This window comes from Magnolia sinica, chromosome 10, assembly GCF_029962835.1.
Source record: "Magnolia sinica isolate HGM2019 chromosome 10, MsV1, whole genome shotgun sequence".
NCBI classification, from domain to species: Eukaryota; Viridiplantae; Streptophyta; class Magnoliopsida; order Magnoliales; family Magnoliaceae; genus Magnolia; species Magnolia sinica.
The window spans coordinates 46,848,446-46,865,434 of record NC_080582.1 but is presented as its reverse complement, the minus strand read 5'-3'; the positions used below and the strand labels follow the sequence as shown (position 1 = coordinate 46,865,434).

The 16,989-nt window shown below is 40.4% G+C and overlaps 1 protein-coding gene across 1 annotated transcript; it reads left to right on the top strand.

Annotated features, from left to right (window-relative positions):
• The first annotated feature begins 1,087 nt into the window (after window positions 1–1,087).
• Window positions 1,088–15,904, top strand: LOC131258359 (uncharacterized). The gene is made up of 2 exons (XM_058259629.1): window positions 1,088–1,582; window positions 15,566–15,904. Exons 1-2 carry the CDS (start codon window positions 1,309–1,311, stop codon window positions 15,646–15,648), a joined length of 357 nt encoding a protein of 118 aa, XP_058115612.1. The 5' UTR covers window positions 1,088–1,308; the 3' UTR covers window positions 15,649–15,904.
• Window positions 15,905–16,989: the final 1,085 nt, after the last annotated feature.

The window sequence follows — 16,989 nt, the reverse complement described above, 5'->3', positions numbered from 1 at the left end:
TTGACTATTCAAGTCAAGCCTTGAACCCGATAGATCTGATCATTTCGTTGTCGTTTTCTTCTATCCTCCGTTGTGTACAAGAAACACTTACTTTTCTAACAGGAAAGCCTTTTGCATGAAGTTCCTACGCAAGGATGGGTGGCCCCAGGAAGGAAAATCGGGCACGCGGATTAGCTATTGACAGGTTGAGTAGCAATACTTGCTGCTGAAGTGACATCACCAAGTTCTATGGGCCCAACCGTGATGTATGTTTTGTATCCACACCGTCCATCCATTTGGAGAGATCATATTAGGAAATGATTCAAAGAACGAGTCAGATCAAAATCTCGAGTGGACCCACCATAGAAAATAGTGGGGAGAGTGACGACCACCATTAAAAAGTTTTAAGGGCCACAAAAGTTTCCGATCAAACTGATATTTATGTTTTTCCTTCTTTCATGTCTGCTTTAACACATGAACAGGTTGGATCTCAAAAAAACATCACGGTGGACCTTTGGTTTTAACTATGGGTGTCACTCTCCCCACTGTTTTCTGTGGTGGGGTCCATTCCAGCCTTGGATCTGCATCATTCTTTGCTTCACACCCTAAAATGATCTCTACAAATGTATAAACGGTGTGGATACAAAACATACATCATGGTGGGGCCCACATAACTTGGTGACTTCACTTTATTAGCGAGTTCCGCTACTCAACCTTTCGGTAGCTAATCCGCGTACGAAAATTTGGAAAAGAAATTACTACAATTGAAACCTTATTGGGCTCCACCTTGATGTATATACGCCATCCAGACCGTTTATAAGGCCATTCCCAATGGGATGAAGTGAAAACACTAAAAATATAGCTTGATGCAAAACTTTTATACGGACATAAGAATGCTCCAACGGTGCTCACTGAATGACTACTGTTTCCTCTCGTGTGGCCTACTTGAGTGTTGGATAGAACGGGGTAGATTTCTCACAAACATATCGTTGGGCCCCACCCAGCATCCTTGCGCAGGAACTCCGCAGGAAATCCACGTCCGACATTTGCGAAAGGTGTTGGTAGGCAGTTCGCGTTCGGTCCATATTGGCACCCTTGCGATGTGCTGCTCGTGTAGGCTTAAGAAACGGAAAGCATTTTTGAAAAGGAAGCTCTCTCTCTCTCCTCGTCAAAACCATTCCAAAACCCTGTATATTTCAGCAAAATCATGCAATCTTCGTCCCTATCAAAACCCTCCAAATCCAAAGAAGAAGGGAAGGAAGAGACTACATTCATAGACGGAGTAAAAGAAGACCTCTCTCACCTTGCAAAAACCATCACTTGCCAGCTATGGGCCGTTGCTTCACTGATCGCTCCATCCCCTGCTGTGGGCCCCACGTACTCTCTGATTTTTACTGGCATTCACAACGATTTCGAGGATATTGGAAGCAGCTTCAAGACGGGAATCTCTCGCCTTGCATCCTCCTTCCTGTGGTTTCGTCCCGCGATGAGGCGGATGATTGCGACGGAGTCGGAATCACTTCTGCGGCCTTTAATTTCGTAAGGGATGTGTCCAAACGGGCAGAGTCTTGGTTGAATTTTCCATTGCCATTCGATGACGACAGTACTCCTCTCTCTCTCTCTCTCTCTCTCTCTCTCTCTCTCTCTCTCTCTCTCTCTATATATATATATATATATATATATATATATATCATATGCTTTGTATTGGTTATTATTTGTTTTGTTTTAGTAGTTTTATCTGAACTGATATTAGTTTTTATTGGATCTTTTCTTTTATGGTATGGAGTAATGATCACCTATAACCAGTTTTAATTTAGCTTAACATACAAGCAATTTCAAGTGCTAATGTGTCTCGTGTGTGAGACATCAGACCCAAAAATAAGGAGAGTCCATTCATCAGATGGCTACATCAGTATGTTGAATCAAGCCAGCAACAGTTCTGATTTGAATTCTCAATGGTTATCTTACAGGTTGGTCTCTTTAACGAGTGGACGCGCCTGATTTTGTTGTGTCAATCTTTAGGCCTTATATATTTAGGGTCCGTTTGGATGCACTTCCTCAAAAGGGGTTGCCGAAAAAGGATGTTCAAGCCTGCTCCTTCGGTCGACTCGGCAATTGGTTTTTATCGAGTTGGTGTTTTAGTGCCTATTTTGTCAAATGGGAGATGAGATGATGGTTTGCAAAGTGCATCCAAATGCACCACATCAACTCTTTGTTTGCATCAAAATGGCATTTAGGCTTCAAATGCCCCTTCATAGGGTGCATCCAAACGGCCCTTAAGGGATAATTGTAAACACGTCCCCTCTAGTTTCTGACAGTTGTAATTAAACACCTCTCCTCTGGCTTGGGTTATTGTAAGTACCTCCCCTCCACTTAGAGACATTAGAGGAATCTGCGACAAATAACTTGAATACCCCTGTCTTAGGAGTTCATTTTGCTTGTGTGGGGTCCACTTCTATGTATAAATGGTATCCAACCCATCTGGTGAGGTACCTCCACCATCAGTATTCGATATCCAAAAATCCTGCTCATCCAATCATTGGGGGCCACACCAAACCAAAAGCATCCAAATTTATATGCTGAGCCACCTAATGGTCGGATCAGCCTGATTTTTGGGATTTTCCATTTTCATGGTGGCATGATTGCTCTGAATGTATTGGATGCACGCACTATTACTGCCTATGCTTGTACAACTACTCACCTATGAGATGGGGGTAAAATGGTCAATTTCTCAAAGATAACGGTGCTAAAGGACCCTCTGTGTGTGTGTGTGTTGGGGGGGGGGGGGGGGGGTGGGTAAATATGCTACAAATCCGTAAACTAGAGGGGAGGTACTTGCAATATTCTAAACCACAGGAGGTGTTTACAATTGTTAGAAACTAAAGGGGAGGTGTTTACAACTATCCCCTATTTAATAGGAATTCAGATCTACACCCACCCTAATTGATTTTGTTACACACGTTTTCCATTTTGTAAATGAATTAGTACAATTTCACTTTGCAAGTTGGAAAATGGGTTTTAGCAAATCAGTGGGTACTTTGGTTGCATCTTAGGCTCTCATATTTAATTCAACAAATTGTTGTCGATAACTTCACCAAGGTGCCGGTTAGTGTTTGAAGAAGATTCAAAACTTGCCGATAAGGGGAAAATAAGAAGGTTCCAACTAACCTAGAAATTCAATAAATTGCACCCTGATGCGGAACTTCAGGTGCTTATGGCCTTGCATATCTATCCCTCGTCACGTAATTGGTGTTAGGTTTATTCTATTAAAAACCCATATCAAATAAGAAGGTTTGCGATAAATCTTCTCTTTTTCTTGTCTTCCAAATTTAAAGTATCAATTATACAGATTCAACATGGGTTTGTGCAAACAGTTAAGAGATTAGTTTCAATCCATTTTATTCCATAAGTTTGGCCATATGGATGAAAAGCTGTATCCTATGATAACATGCACAAAAACATATCTTAGCCCCTAGAATGAAACCATGGGGGTTGTTTGGATTGGGGGAATTAGGATGCCCAAGATATTTCAACTTCCAGATACTGCCATTGTAATTTCTTTGTTTGCACAACCTCTTGTAGTAGGCATTGTGATTCCTGGAAATTCTAATGCCTATGTTTGGTTGGCTTACAAGCTGGGAATCATGTGTATACTGTACTCTTTATTTATTGACACAGGGATGAATGTGATGAGGTCGATCACCATCTTCCTCGGGGGGGATAACTACTTTGAATCCACGAAGCTTCTCTTGACTCCTCACAGAGACTTCTCGAATCCATGAGTAAAAATAGAAAGTAGAAATAATTCTAAAAAGTCGAAATAAATTTGTTGAATATTGATAGCTGAAATAAATGAGTCTACAACCCTTTAAATAGGGATACCAAGACTTGGAATAAGTTTAGGAATTAAACTATAACTAAAACTCCCTAAAATTTGTAACTTACTATAAATAGTTAATTTTCTATTTATAGTAAGTGTCCTATTTGACTTAACCATGTTATTCTCCTAATTTTTCTAAACACTTTTTATGTTTGGCACAACTCCTAAAGCCCAACGGATGAAGAGTTATAATCAAACTAAAACTTACTATTTATAGTAAAAACGGAATTAAACAGGGAATTCGACCATCGATATGATGGAATCTCGCAAATTCGGCGTGGACAACCCGACATAACCGGGTTGGTTGGCTAAAGTGGCTCGTCCTACCCCAAATCATATATGGTATGTCGAGTAACTCATTCTGGTTTGCAAGATATGCCTGTTTTAAAGTTCTGACGATCTTGATGACTTCTACCTCCGATCAGGCCTTCTCTGATCCATCTTGGACATGAAAGTGTCCGTGACCCGCTCTACATTAGTCCCCTCCACTTTAAAAGAAATCGTCGTCGAGTTCTTGTGTTGCTTCGGTTCTTAATACTCGGTCTGGTGCGCCGTAACGATACCCGGATGAAAAATTACGATCAATTTACGGTCCACCTTCTTTTGGCCCAACCATGCTAGGAATGTATCTATGACACGTTCTACATCAGACCCCTCAACCCTCAACTTGAAAAAAAACTCGTCCTCTTTCTTAAATTCCGGGGTGCTCTTGGGCAAAAGAGGATTTAACTTTTATCTTCTTTCCCTTATGCATGATGGAACAAACATTCGAGCGATCGAATATCGTTACATCACGATCAAAGAGCCAAGGCCTGCCCAAGATGATGTGGCCTATGTCCATAGGCAAAACATCACACCACAATGAGTCTTTATAAGATGCGAACTAGATGGGAATAAGACAACACTGGGAGATTGGCATAGAAGGCTCATCAACACATGAAACTCTATAGGGCCGAGGGTCAGTATTAGGCTTCAAGTCCAACCAAGAAATAGTTCTTTCAGAGACTAGATTTGTACAGCTACTACTATTGATGATCACTTTGCAGTTTTTCTCACCACATCTAGCGTAAGTATAGAAAATGGTATTCATGCACCAATCATCAATTCCCTTAGCTTGAGCTAAAGCGCACCTGACAACTGCAAGTGGTACGGTCTAATCTTCTTCTTCATCACTAGCACCAATTATAAGATGATATTCTTCTTCTTCATGGTCACCCTAGTCATCTTCATCATGAGGGCCTTAGTTTGCTCTTTTGTGAGACACAAGCGAAATGGCCATATCCTTGGCAGTTATAGCACTGCCTGGGTTCGCCTTCCGAATTGGTACTGGCGACTCCTTTACCCTTAAAGTCCTTTTGCTTACTTTGAATGCCAACAGAGGGTTTGGGTTGACTCCCAAAGTTAGACCTAGCTCCCTGGGGAGTAGTCTTAACATTGGACTCATGATAGTCAAACCATCTCCCAAAGGCGGTTTTAAGTAGTGCTCAAGTTCTTACATCGACTGATAGGCATGCTCAAGACTGCCAACATCGTGAGAGAGTAGCTTGCGCTGAATATCGGATCGGAGGCCCATCCTAAAACCTGAAAGAGTCACTATTGGGTCCTCCTAGACATTGCATCTCATTATGTACTGTTCAAATTTGGTGATGTAATCCTTCACTGGCATTGTTCCCTGGCGAAGGGATTACCATTGATCCATTAATTTTTGGCGATATGAAAGAGGAAAATATTTTTCCTTTAGCGGTTCCTTCATCTCGACCCAATTTACAATCGAGTCTTATCCAAACCTTTCTAACTTGCGCTCAAGATTGGTCCAAAATAATTTAGCCTAGCCCACTAACTTCATCTTGACAAAACTCACACGACAACAATTAGACATCTCATACTATTCAAAGTAGTGGTCCATATCTGCAAGCCAGCCGAGGAAAGCCTTTGGGTCCAGATGGCCATCAAAACTAGGGGCCTCGATCTTGACATTTTTCATCGCATGATCATCAGGATCATGATGGTCTAGATACTCTCCACAGGGTGGTGGGGCATATGCCTCATTATGACCAACACCTCGGCCACGGCCTCTTCCATGTCCACCAACATGATCTCCCATGTGAACTTCCTTTGCACCGCCCACTCAGGATTGCCCATCTTCTCCATTATCGGGGTTTGCCTGAAGGGAAGTCTCCAACTGAGCTATACAGTTGTTGGTGGTTCTGCTTTGAGCCTCAAGGGCCTCCAGTCATCTAGAGTTTTGAGAATCTAATCTTCGGCTCATGGTGGTAGGGTGAAGACCAAAACCACGCCTAAATCACGCAGGCATGCACTAAAACCTAAGGTGAAGACTCGACACGACCCTAGATGATCCTAGACAATTCTAGATGACCAAAGAGACACTTTTCCCTAAATCCAGAAATATAACCAATGAAACGCCCTAATACTAAAAATTCAGCAATATAGGATGGAAATAATGCATGCTAAGAAAATTCAGCAATGGTATAATTGAAGGAATAACACTAGTATTTTCAGCAATATGCTAAAATAAATACCATGACTAAAATTTCAGCAATACACCATGATAAACAACTAGTACCCAAAAATTTCAGCAATATACATATGGGATAATTGATCCTAGAATGCCACAATATGATGATGTATACTATATATGATAACAACCCTATTTTAGATTTAAGATGAATCTACCCTATATTAACCTCGCTCTGATACCAAATTTTGATGCAGGATGAAGTTTTCTGTCCTAAGGTGATGATAAAAATCAAATTTCCAGATTATATAAACAATTAATCATAAATTTCAGCAATCTCAAAATAATCCAAAACAGTAAGCAATAGTTTAGATCCTAGGCAAGGCTAATACTAACATTCAAGGGAAGAACTCAAATCTAATGAGGGTTTACCCAAAAGAGATAGAATTAGGGTTTGGGAAAATTGGGGAAAGACTAGGGTTTCACAATTGGGTAAAAGTTGGATTTAGGTTTAAGGTTAGAAACTAGAGTTCTTAATGTAGCAATAAGAGGGAATCAAGGGGAAAACTATGGGAAACAAGTGGGGGAAGAGGGAGTACATACGATTGTACAACTGGCGTATGGACTGATTTGTTGGGATTTTAGAATGGGATAGGTTTTAACTCCTTGGATTGTAAGGAAAAAAAAGAGAGTAAAGCGTTGATGGATTGAGAGAGAGAGAGAATGGAAGAAGATTTAAAATACCTTATAATTGAGAAAAAGAATTGAGATATCTAGGCTTCACACCTCGTAATTAACTTTGGATTCACACCAAAGAAGGATTCACACCTTGAAAGTCTCAAATCACAAGAGAGGAAGAAGAGAACATGCTCAAATTTCATTCAATCCAACATGAAGGGCTAAGGCTGAACATCACCACCACACACACCCCCCCCCCTTCGGCTTATTACAAGTACTCCCCTGTGAAACATAAAACCAAATAAACATGTAACTAAAGCCTCAAAAGTAAACTAATTGCTCATAAGCCAAAATAACTATAATCCTAAGTCTCCGATGGGTCCCGACGATGTCCATGATCAAGGCGGGACATGATGATCAAGCCATATCTGGCAAAACTTGTCCAAAACTCATCCAAGCTCGTCCTCCATGCAACCCACAAGCATCTTCCCAATGTGAGGTCTTCGATGATGCCCATACATGCTATGTGGGGTCTTCAACTCCTCCTCCAGACTCGAACAGGTACTCGCCTAGCCACAGGGAGACTAGGGCTCGCCTCCTCCTTGATATGTGCGCAATGACGTGCATGATGTGATGTCCCCATCACCTAATACCCTTTGATTTGCGATTAAAATCAACTTTGTTTTACTGTTTTCTAGGTGCTCTTACAAAGGTGTTCAGAATTGTTCAGCTGTGTTGCAGTGTTGTACGCTAAAAGTTTTGATTGGACTTGATTTATCCTAGAGGCAGACTTGCTGATAACCCATTGCAGGCTCTAGTGAGACTGGTGTGGCTACTGTTGTAAGGAAATGTGATCCGTGACTCAAGCTTGCATTTTCCTCACTTTCCTACTAATTCACTAACTTAACAATAACTATCCTTATGTATTGTGATGCGGATACCAGGCCATTTAAAGTATATCAACGCAGAAGGCGTGCGTTAACCATGTCAATGTGGTTAGATGACTAATATGGGTCGGATCTCTAGAGGTTGAAGACCTTACACATGTGTTCGTGACATGTGTAAGTTGCTTAGAGGAGACATTTGGACCATTGGATCGCGAGGATGGTGTGATCAGACCGTTGGATCGTCACGGCCCACCTTCATTACACCACCTTCACGGCACTATCATCGGGGCCCATCGGGCATCTTAAATTTATATTTAGTTTATGAACATTTGAATTAATTAAGTTTTGAGACAGTTTATGCACAATTTTGTGCGAATTTCTTTTTTCTGAAACTTTTTTTAGTAGGGGTATTTTGGTAATTTCATGTAATTACGAATTTATAAGGGTTGCCCTAAACCCATAGCATGTTATGTGATATTTATGAAAAAAAAAAAGAGCTTTTTTGCTTCTGACAATCTCGTCTTCGACTTCCAGTGATTAGAAGAGGGCGTGAGGCTCAGGTAAACGATTTCTCATTCCTTACTTCTTTCTCATTCTCTCTTTTCTCAAGGTACTCTTTTCTTTAACCCCAGTCTCTTCCTTTTCTCCTAGAATCTTTAGATCTAGAAGCCAAATCTTGTTTCTTTTTATCTAGATCATTAGATCTCAAAAGATTTTCATCCCCCCATAAAACCCATCACCCAAATCTAAATTTGAAGAACCACCATTTTTTTTTCTGAATTTTCCAGATTTTCCAATCTAGGAAATTCCTATTTTTTTGGATTAGAAAATCCACTTGGATTGTTAGACGGACCTATTCCAAGACGAAAGTTCTATCTTTTGCCGGATCCAACTAAATTCAGATTTTAAGATTCAATACTTCGTGTTTGTGATGGATGGCCCTAATCAATGCTATATTAACCTTCCTTCTTTCTTGTATTTATGATGTATAAAGCAGAATGATATTTGTTTGTTTTTTTAAGATTGCATGAATCTGCCCCTTTCAAATACCATGCTTATTTAAGGTTGAATTAGGTCGTCCTATATCAATTTTGGTATTAAAGCTTAGGTTCTTGCATTGGGTCGTCTTAGATCGAGTTATCAAGAGTCTAGATTTTTATTTTATTTTATTTTCTAGGGTTTCATGCATCGCATATAGAGTCTATATCTGAAATTTTCAGATTTGCATTTAAAAAAAAAAAAGAAAAAAGGTTTAGATCTGAATTTTTCCACATTTGCATCATTCTTAAGGTTAGGATCGTTGTTGTCCATAGTCTTGTGTTAAAACAATCTCTTAGAGTTGTGTTTTAGGAAACCTAAGTTGAGTCGTATTGTGTATGCCCACTCGGACTGGTAGAGGATTTGGTCTACACCCGATTTTCAATATGGAACAGTTGACTGAGATGATGAACATGATCAACCAACGTTTGGCCACCATTCAGGCACAATTTAGGAACATAAATACCCGTATGGATCAGATAGAAGCATCCCTAAGAGAAATCTCCGACATTAGAGGGGATGAACAGTCTCACATAGGGGAGTAGTTGAGGAACGGGTAAGAAATCGTGGTAGAGGTCGTGGAGCACGTGGCCGAGGGATAGGACGTGGAGGGGCGCGAAATCCACAGCCCGCTGTCGAGTATCAAGACCGTTATGATGTCGATGAGAGGGTCTTAAAGGGTGTTAAAGTAGATGCTCCTAGTTTTGATGGGCGTCTTGACCCAAAAGCATTCCTTGATTGATTAGCGGATATGGACCATTATTTCGAATGGTATGAGATGTCTGAGAACCGACAGGTGCGGTTTGCGAAAATGAAACTTGTGGGTCAAGGTAAATTGTTTTGGACAAATACGAAGCATAGGATCGAGAGATCAGGAGGTGTCCCAGTCGCACATTGGGTAGAGATGAAGGAGTTATTAAAGGAAAAATATCTTCCTCTCTCTTACCGTCAAAAGCTCCTAGATCAATGGCAAGCATTACGCCAATGATCTATGTTGATTGCAGATTACATAGCAAAATTTGAGGAGTATGTGATGCGGTGTGATATTTAGGAGGATCCCTTAGTGACGCTGGCGCGTTTCAAGGTGGGTCTTCGCATGGATCTGCAGCGTGAGCTTATAACCCATGCAGTGAGTGACTTGGATCAGGCTTACCAAGTTGTACAGGAGTTAGAGCTTTACCTAAAGTCTCTTGTCACGAGGCGCTTTGAGTCCCGAGACTCTAATGTTAGATCTGGTTTTTAGAGAACCAAACCTAACATTGGAAGTTAGCCTAGGGCACAGGCTAGTACACTGCCTAATCCCAAGGATGATAAGGGCAAAGGTGTCCTTAGTGCCAATCCTAGCAGTGGTAGTCACTTGAGATGTTATGAGTGCGAAGGTACAGGTCATTTCGCATACCAGTGCACGACAAAGACTCGCGGGAAAGCCTTAGTCATAGACAAGTCAAATGAAAATGCAGATGACATGGGTGATTATAAATTTGAGGAATATCACCCAGAGATAGGTGCTAGTGATTATGAAGAAGAAGAATCAGAGACTGCACCACTAGCTGTAGTTAGATGTGCTTTAGCGCGGGCCAAAAAGAGTGATGATTGGCGCAGAAGCACAATTTTCTACACATTTATCAAGAGCGGTGACAAAAATTGCAAAGTCATCATGGATAGTGGTAGTTGCACCAACGTGTTTTCAGCTAGCACAGTCATTCGTTTGGGTTTGAAGCCCATTCCTCACTCTCAACCCTACAAGGTTTCTTGGGTTGACACGTCTTCTATGCCTGTGTCCCAGCAGTGTTTAGTCCCCATCCAAATCGGTTCATAAAAAGACATGTTGTGGTGTGATGTTTTACCTATGGATGTAGGTCACATCCAAGGTATCCCAAATCGGTTACGTATCGGCCGTAACGGCCGATACGTAACGGTAACGGTGGGACCCGTTACGCGATACGGGGTTGAAACGGCCGTTATGGAATTCTGTGACCGTAACGGCCGTTACGGGCCATAACGGTCGTTACGGCTGTTACGGGCCTTGAAAAAAAAAAAAAAAAAAAACCTTACCTTTTTTTTCTTTCTTTTCTTCTTCTTCTTCTTCTTCTCGAGCGGCTGCGGCTGCGGCTACGCCCGGCTGCTTCCTAATCTTCTTCTTCTTCTTCCTCTCTCTCCCACTCTCTCTCTCTCTCTCTCTCAATCTCTTCTTTCCCTCTTTTTCTTTTCTTTCTTTCCCTCTTTTTTTCTTTTCGTTTCCCTCTCTCTCCTTTTTTTTTTATTTGCAGCGGCTGACTGCTGTGGGTACGTGTCACGCAAAAGACGAGCGCTGACACTCATCGAGCTTCGAGTTGTACGAACGGTTCAAAAGGAGATCAACGTTATATGGGCTCGACAGTGATGTATTTATTACATCTACACCGTTCACTTATTTTCAGAGATCATTTTAGAGCACCAGCGAAAAATTGAATTATATCCAGAGATCATCTGGACCACACCAAAATAGCAGCAGGGATAATGATTTTCACGGTTAAATGATTTTTAGGGCGCACAATAGCGTTTATTTTCCATCCAATCAGATCAGACCCGAGTGGGCCTCACCGTAATGTATATATTTTATCCATATCGTCCATCCATTTTGCCACGTCATTTTAAGTCAGGATTCAAAAAATTAGTAATATCCAAATCTCAGGTGGACCACACCATAGGAAATAGTGGTTATAGAATACTCACCATTAAAATTTTCCTAAAGTCCACTGTAATGTTTATTTTCAATCTAACCTGTTAATTGAGTCACATTGACGTGGATGAAGGGAAAACACACATGTTAGCTTGATCTAAAACTTTTTTAGCCCCCAATAAATTTTTAACGGTGAACATTTAATTATTATTGTTTCTTACGGTGCAATCCACCCGAGCTTTGGATGTGCCTCATTTTTGGGCTCATGCCCTAAAATTATTTAGCAAAATGGATGGATGGTGTAGATATAACACATTCATCACGGGTGAGGCCCAAAAAACTTTGACACGTGTGTTGCACTTTACATCTGAGTCCCTCCTAATTCAAGCCTTAAAAAATTGTACACGAGACATATATTAACTTGAAATTTGACAATTAAATTATGGACTGCAATTGCTAAGTCACAATGCCAAAATTAAATTATTTAAATAGTTTTAATTGTTAATTTGTGAACTTTTATTTTTAAAAAAAGGGCCTTTTGATTTTTTATTTATTTTTTATGATTCACTATCCAATAAACATCCACCAATTTATTAGTGGGATAATGACAATAAATGGCATGAATTTGAGGCTGATTGGGAGAATAAATTGGTCCTCCAAGTCAGCCCCAAATTGGCAACGCCATCTACCTGAATTTAATTTCATTTTTTTAAAGAACTATTGGGAGAAATGATATCAAGATGTTAAGTATATAAATTACATATTTAAAAAATTAAATATATGAATTTTTTAGTCAAATTCAAGTTACCTGGTTAAAAAATTAATCAGACAGGCCGATACAACTTCTTACCAAAGAGTGGACCGTTACACTACCATAAACATGTTCCAATTTATAAATAAATGCATATTTGGAATGCTTAGAATATTCTGGATTTAATCCATATTTTTTTCATATTTTTTTAGCAAAAAAAAAAAAATTGCGCCGTTACGGGCCGTTACGCCCCCGTATCGCCGTTACGCCCCCATATCCGTATCGGTTTCGGAGGGCACCGTTACGCTAACTGATACCGATACGGGACACCTTGGTCACATCATTCTAGGGAGGCCGTAGTTATACGATAGAGATGTCACGATTTTTGGTCACTCGAACGTGTGTACATTCACGCATGAGGGCAAGAAAATCAAGATTAATCCGTTGCCATCCAAGAGCCACACGGACAAGGCTAAGGATGTGAAAACGAGAAAGTTAAGGAAAGATATGAGGAAATCTATTCCGAAATCTCTACATATCATAAATGCAAAAGATTTTGAGAAAGAGACAGAGGATGATTTGACAGTGTACACCTTAATGGCTAGGGAAGTTACACCCAAGGTTCATGTAGAGTTACCCCCTGAGGTGACTTCGGTTCTTGAGGAGTACAATGATGTATTCCCTGAGGATTTACCGGATGCACTTCCACCCATGCAGGACATCCAGCATGCCATTGATTTCGTCCTGGAGTCTACTTTACCGAACCTTCCTCATTACAGGATGAATCCTGCAGAGCATGCAGAGTTGCATAGATAGGTAAATGAGCTCCTGCAAAAAGGTTTCATCCGTGAGAGCATGAGTCTGTGTGCCATACCAGCGCTATTAACGCCAAAGAAAGATGCTACGTGGTAGATGTGTGTGAACAGTAGGGCCATTAATAAGATCATGATCAAGTATCAGTTTCCGATACCGAGGCTTGATGATATGTTAGACATGATGGCCAGATCCACCATTTTTTCCAAGATAGACCTCAAGAGCGGGTATCACCAGATACACATATGCCCTAGAGATGAGTGGAAGACAGCCTTCAAGACGAATGATGGGTTGTACGAGTGGTTGGTCGTACCATTTGGCTTGACTAATGCACCCAGTACTTTTATGCGTGTGATGACCCAGGCCGTGGGTTGTTCACTGAAACGAGACAATCCGGAGCAAGCTAGTCTAGGAAAATACTCTTGAAGAACCTTGTTACCAAACCACACATCAACCCAGAAGTGGATGCACTTTCCATTCCCAAGGGCGAAAGCAATACCTCTCTAAATTAGATGCTCTATCGCTGGTATAGCTTTGCAGATACCTGAGGCATGATAAAGAGAAGAAGACTTAAACCTCCACCCTCCCTCTTGCACTCCATGATAAAGAGAAGAAGACTTAACCCTCCACCCTCCCTCTTGCACTCCATATTTGCTAACAATGATTTCCCTCCAAAGCCTATCCTCTTTAGTGCCAATTTTCCAAATCCACTTCCCAAGGAGCACTATGTTCACGAGGCCCAATTTTTATTTTTATTTTAATCCCTGCTCCCCCTTATGAAATCGGCTTACAAACCTTCCCCTAACTTAGGAGATGAAACTTATGGCCATCCTTTGCCCCTTTCAAGAAGAAGTCCCTTTTCAACTTATCAAGTCATTCCAACACGACTTGGGACACTTAAAAAGAGACATAAAATACACCAGCATGTTAGAAAACGCTTGATGAGAGTCAACCGCCCTCCCATAGAAAGATAACGACACTTCTAGCTGGCTAGCTTCCTCTCAATTCTTTCAACTACCCTATCCCGAAGATGCTTAGCAGGCTTCCCGATGCAAAGAGGCAAGCCAAAATAAGAGGGGAATGAACCTTTCTTACATCTAAAAACATTCGTAAATATGATAGATCTACATTGGAAACATCAACTCCCAACATTTCACTTTTAGCCACATTAATCTTAAGCCCCGAAACAGCTTCAAAACTAACTCAAAATTCATAAAGATTATCCACAGAATCCATGTCCACATCACAAAATAATAAGGTGACATCCGCATATTGAAGATGAGTAACTCGATTTCCATTCTCCGGCACTTTGAAGCCACTAATAAGACCATTCTTCTCCCCCTTGTAGAGCATCTTGCTAAGCGCCTCACCAATAACCACAAAAGGAGAAGGGGGAAAGGGATGCATCTGTCCCCCTTGGAGATGTTGGTTCATGGTATTTTTTCCAGCACCTTTCACATGTTCTCTAACAAACGAAAAGGGATGGCTCATTTTTCATTAAATTACTAAATTGGAGATGTTTGTATGAACCAGAGTGCTATTGGACACATATGAACACGGAAATGAAAATGAAAAGGTCCTCTTTGACTTGTAAGTCGTGTCTGTGTGTGCGTGCATCCGTCCGCACGTGCTAATTTTATCCATATCATGAAACCGACTTGTATCAGTGCGTGTGCATCCGTCCACATGTTCTATCTTTCCATATTATGAAATAGAGGCTTGTATCAGCTCCCACAGTCATTGTTGATATCCCATCCCATGTTTGACTATCCCATTTTACAATTCGTGATCCATCCATTCCTATGTAAAAAAAAGGCGTGGCACTTTTTCTGAAATTGTACTGTGTGAAAACATGCCTGAGACTCCTGTAGATGGCTCATAAAACAACTAACATCTTTATGCTTTAATCATTATTGTCTTCTATGTATTTAGCCTTTTATTTTTGGGATTCTTTTACAAGTAATTGTAATATGCTATTAAATACAGATTGATCACATGCAGCCATAGCATGGAAGTTTACCATGCTACACATGCTTTTCCACCAACATGCAATATTTGCAGGACATCTGAGCCATGAAAAAGTTGGACCCCATCATAAAGATCAACCTCGCAGGAAAATCAACCTGATCCACTCATTGGGTGGGCCACGCCTATACATTGGGTCCAATCATCACGATGGGGTCCAACTTTTGCAGTCTGATATCCTAAACATGGCACATTGATGGGGAAACGTGCTCCTCCTAAAGAGGTGAACATTCTCCATCTTTTATCCACTTCTCTATTCTCTATGAAGAGGATAAAATTTTCAAGTGTCAATCTCTTAAACTTTTGAGATGTTAGAGATCCCACAAAAGTATTTTGCACCTGCCTCTCTTATGCGGGAAATCCAACTTCTGTGCAGATTGTAGAAGCAATAAGTCTACTGCAGCATCAGCAGCAGTGACAAATCAGTACCAATACACAGTTACAGAGCTCCAAGGATGATTGTTCTTTCCTGGACGTGAACAGCATAAGTAGTAGCATTCAAGAACATTATGGCAGTGTTCATGTAAAGCAGGTTTCAGTCAATACTGTCAATGCTAAAGAACTGTACAACATCATTAAGTGGTAAGGAGAAAATGGCAAGGTCGACACCTCTATCAATGACAGAAAGCAGCTCAGCAATGGGGAGAATGTTTCTTTTGTTCATCTTGATGATGATGATGAGAATGGATTTATTAGGCATGATTGTTCGAGGTCATTACAACACTACAAGAAAAGACAGCTTTGTCGACACATTTTTGACGTGGTCAACATGCATAGCCGACAGTTCGTGTGGCCACCCGCGGTTGAAAGAAACGAGTGTCCTGAAAATCCATCAGAGTAACATTTGCCAACCGTAACAAAACCAGCCACCCACGAATGTCCCAGTAAAAAACCAAAAAAAAAAAACCCTACCTTCTCTCTCTCTCTCTCTCTCTCTCTCTCTCTCCAAAAAACGACAGCCTCTCTCTCTCTCAATTTAAATGCTGGAGGAGAGAGCTCCCCTTTAGATTCACAGATCTCAACAAGCTCATGTTTACAATGGCAGACCTATTCGGTTCTCACGCTCGCATCGGATCTAAGGTTTGTTCTAATTCCTCATTCCCCATTTTATCGATATAGGGCAGACCTTTGAATCTCATCCTCATGCATTGTAAGGTTAGGGTTTCATCGAACTCCATTATGTTTGTGGTGTTTCTTAAGTTGCATGTGCTATCCAACGAATTTAGAGGGTGTCTGGAGTTGCATTTTGATGTCGAGATTGTTTCATGGGTTTTTTATTTTTATTTATCTACTTTTTTGTGGTTTGATGATTTAGATCTTTTGAATATTAATTTATTTATTTATTCAATTTTCTTTAATTTCAGAAATCTTTTTTGGTGTAGTTCTTGGATTGGGAGGAAAAACAGAGAAATTGAAAAAAAAAAAAAAAAAAAAGAGAGATAGAGAAAAGAGAAAAGATAATGCCTTCAGTACTTGGTAACATTTGTGAAATTCTATCTCCTTTCAGGTTTTGTTGAGAAACTGATATTTTCAATTTTTTTTATTTCCATTGCAGTTTAGGAAGTTTATTTCGGAGTTTCGGAGTTTCTCGAGATGATTTGAAGCCATAGGAGGATTGGAAAAAAAAATTATTTTTATTTTCCTTTATTAGAAGCAATTTTTTATTTTATTTTTTAATTTTCTATTTTTATTTCAGAGATTTGGAGCATCTCGAGATGATTTTGAAGTTGTATTCAGATTGAGGGGGATTGAAAAAATCTGGCCCTTTTTTTTTTTTTTTTTTTGGCTTTAGTAGAAGAA

What these genes read in the sequence shown, in the direction of transcription:
- LOC131258359 (XM_058259629.1), top strand. Translation starts at nt 1,309, where the DNA reads ATGGGCCGTTGCTTCACTGATCGCTCCATCCCCTGCTGTGGGCCCCAC. An exon ending in ATTGCCATTCGATGACGACA is followed by an intron (nt 1,583 to 15,565) that starts GTACTCCTCTCT and finishes ACTTCTGTGCAG; the next exon opens with ATTGTAGAAGCAATAAGTCT.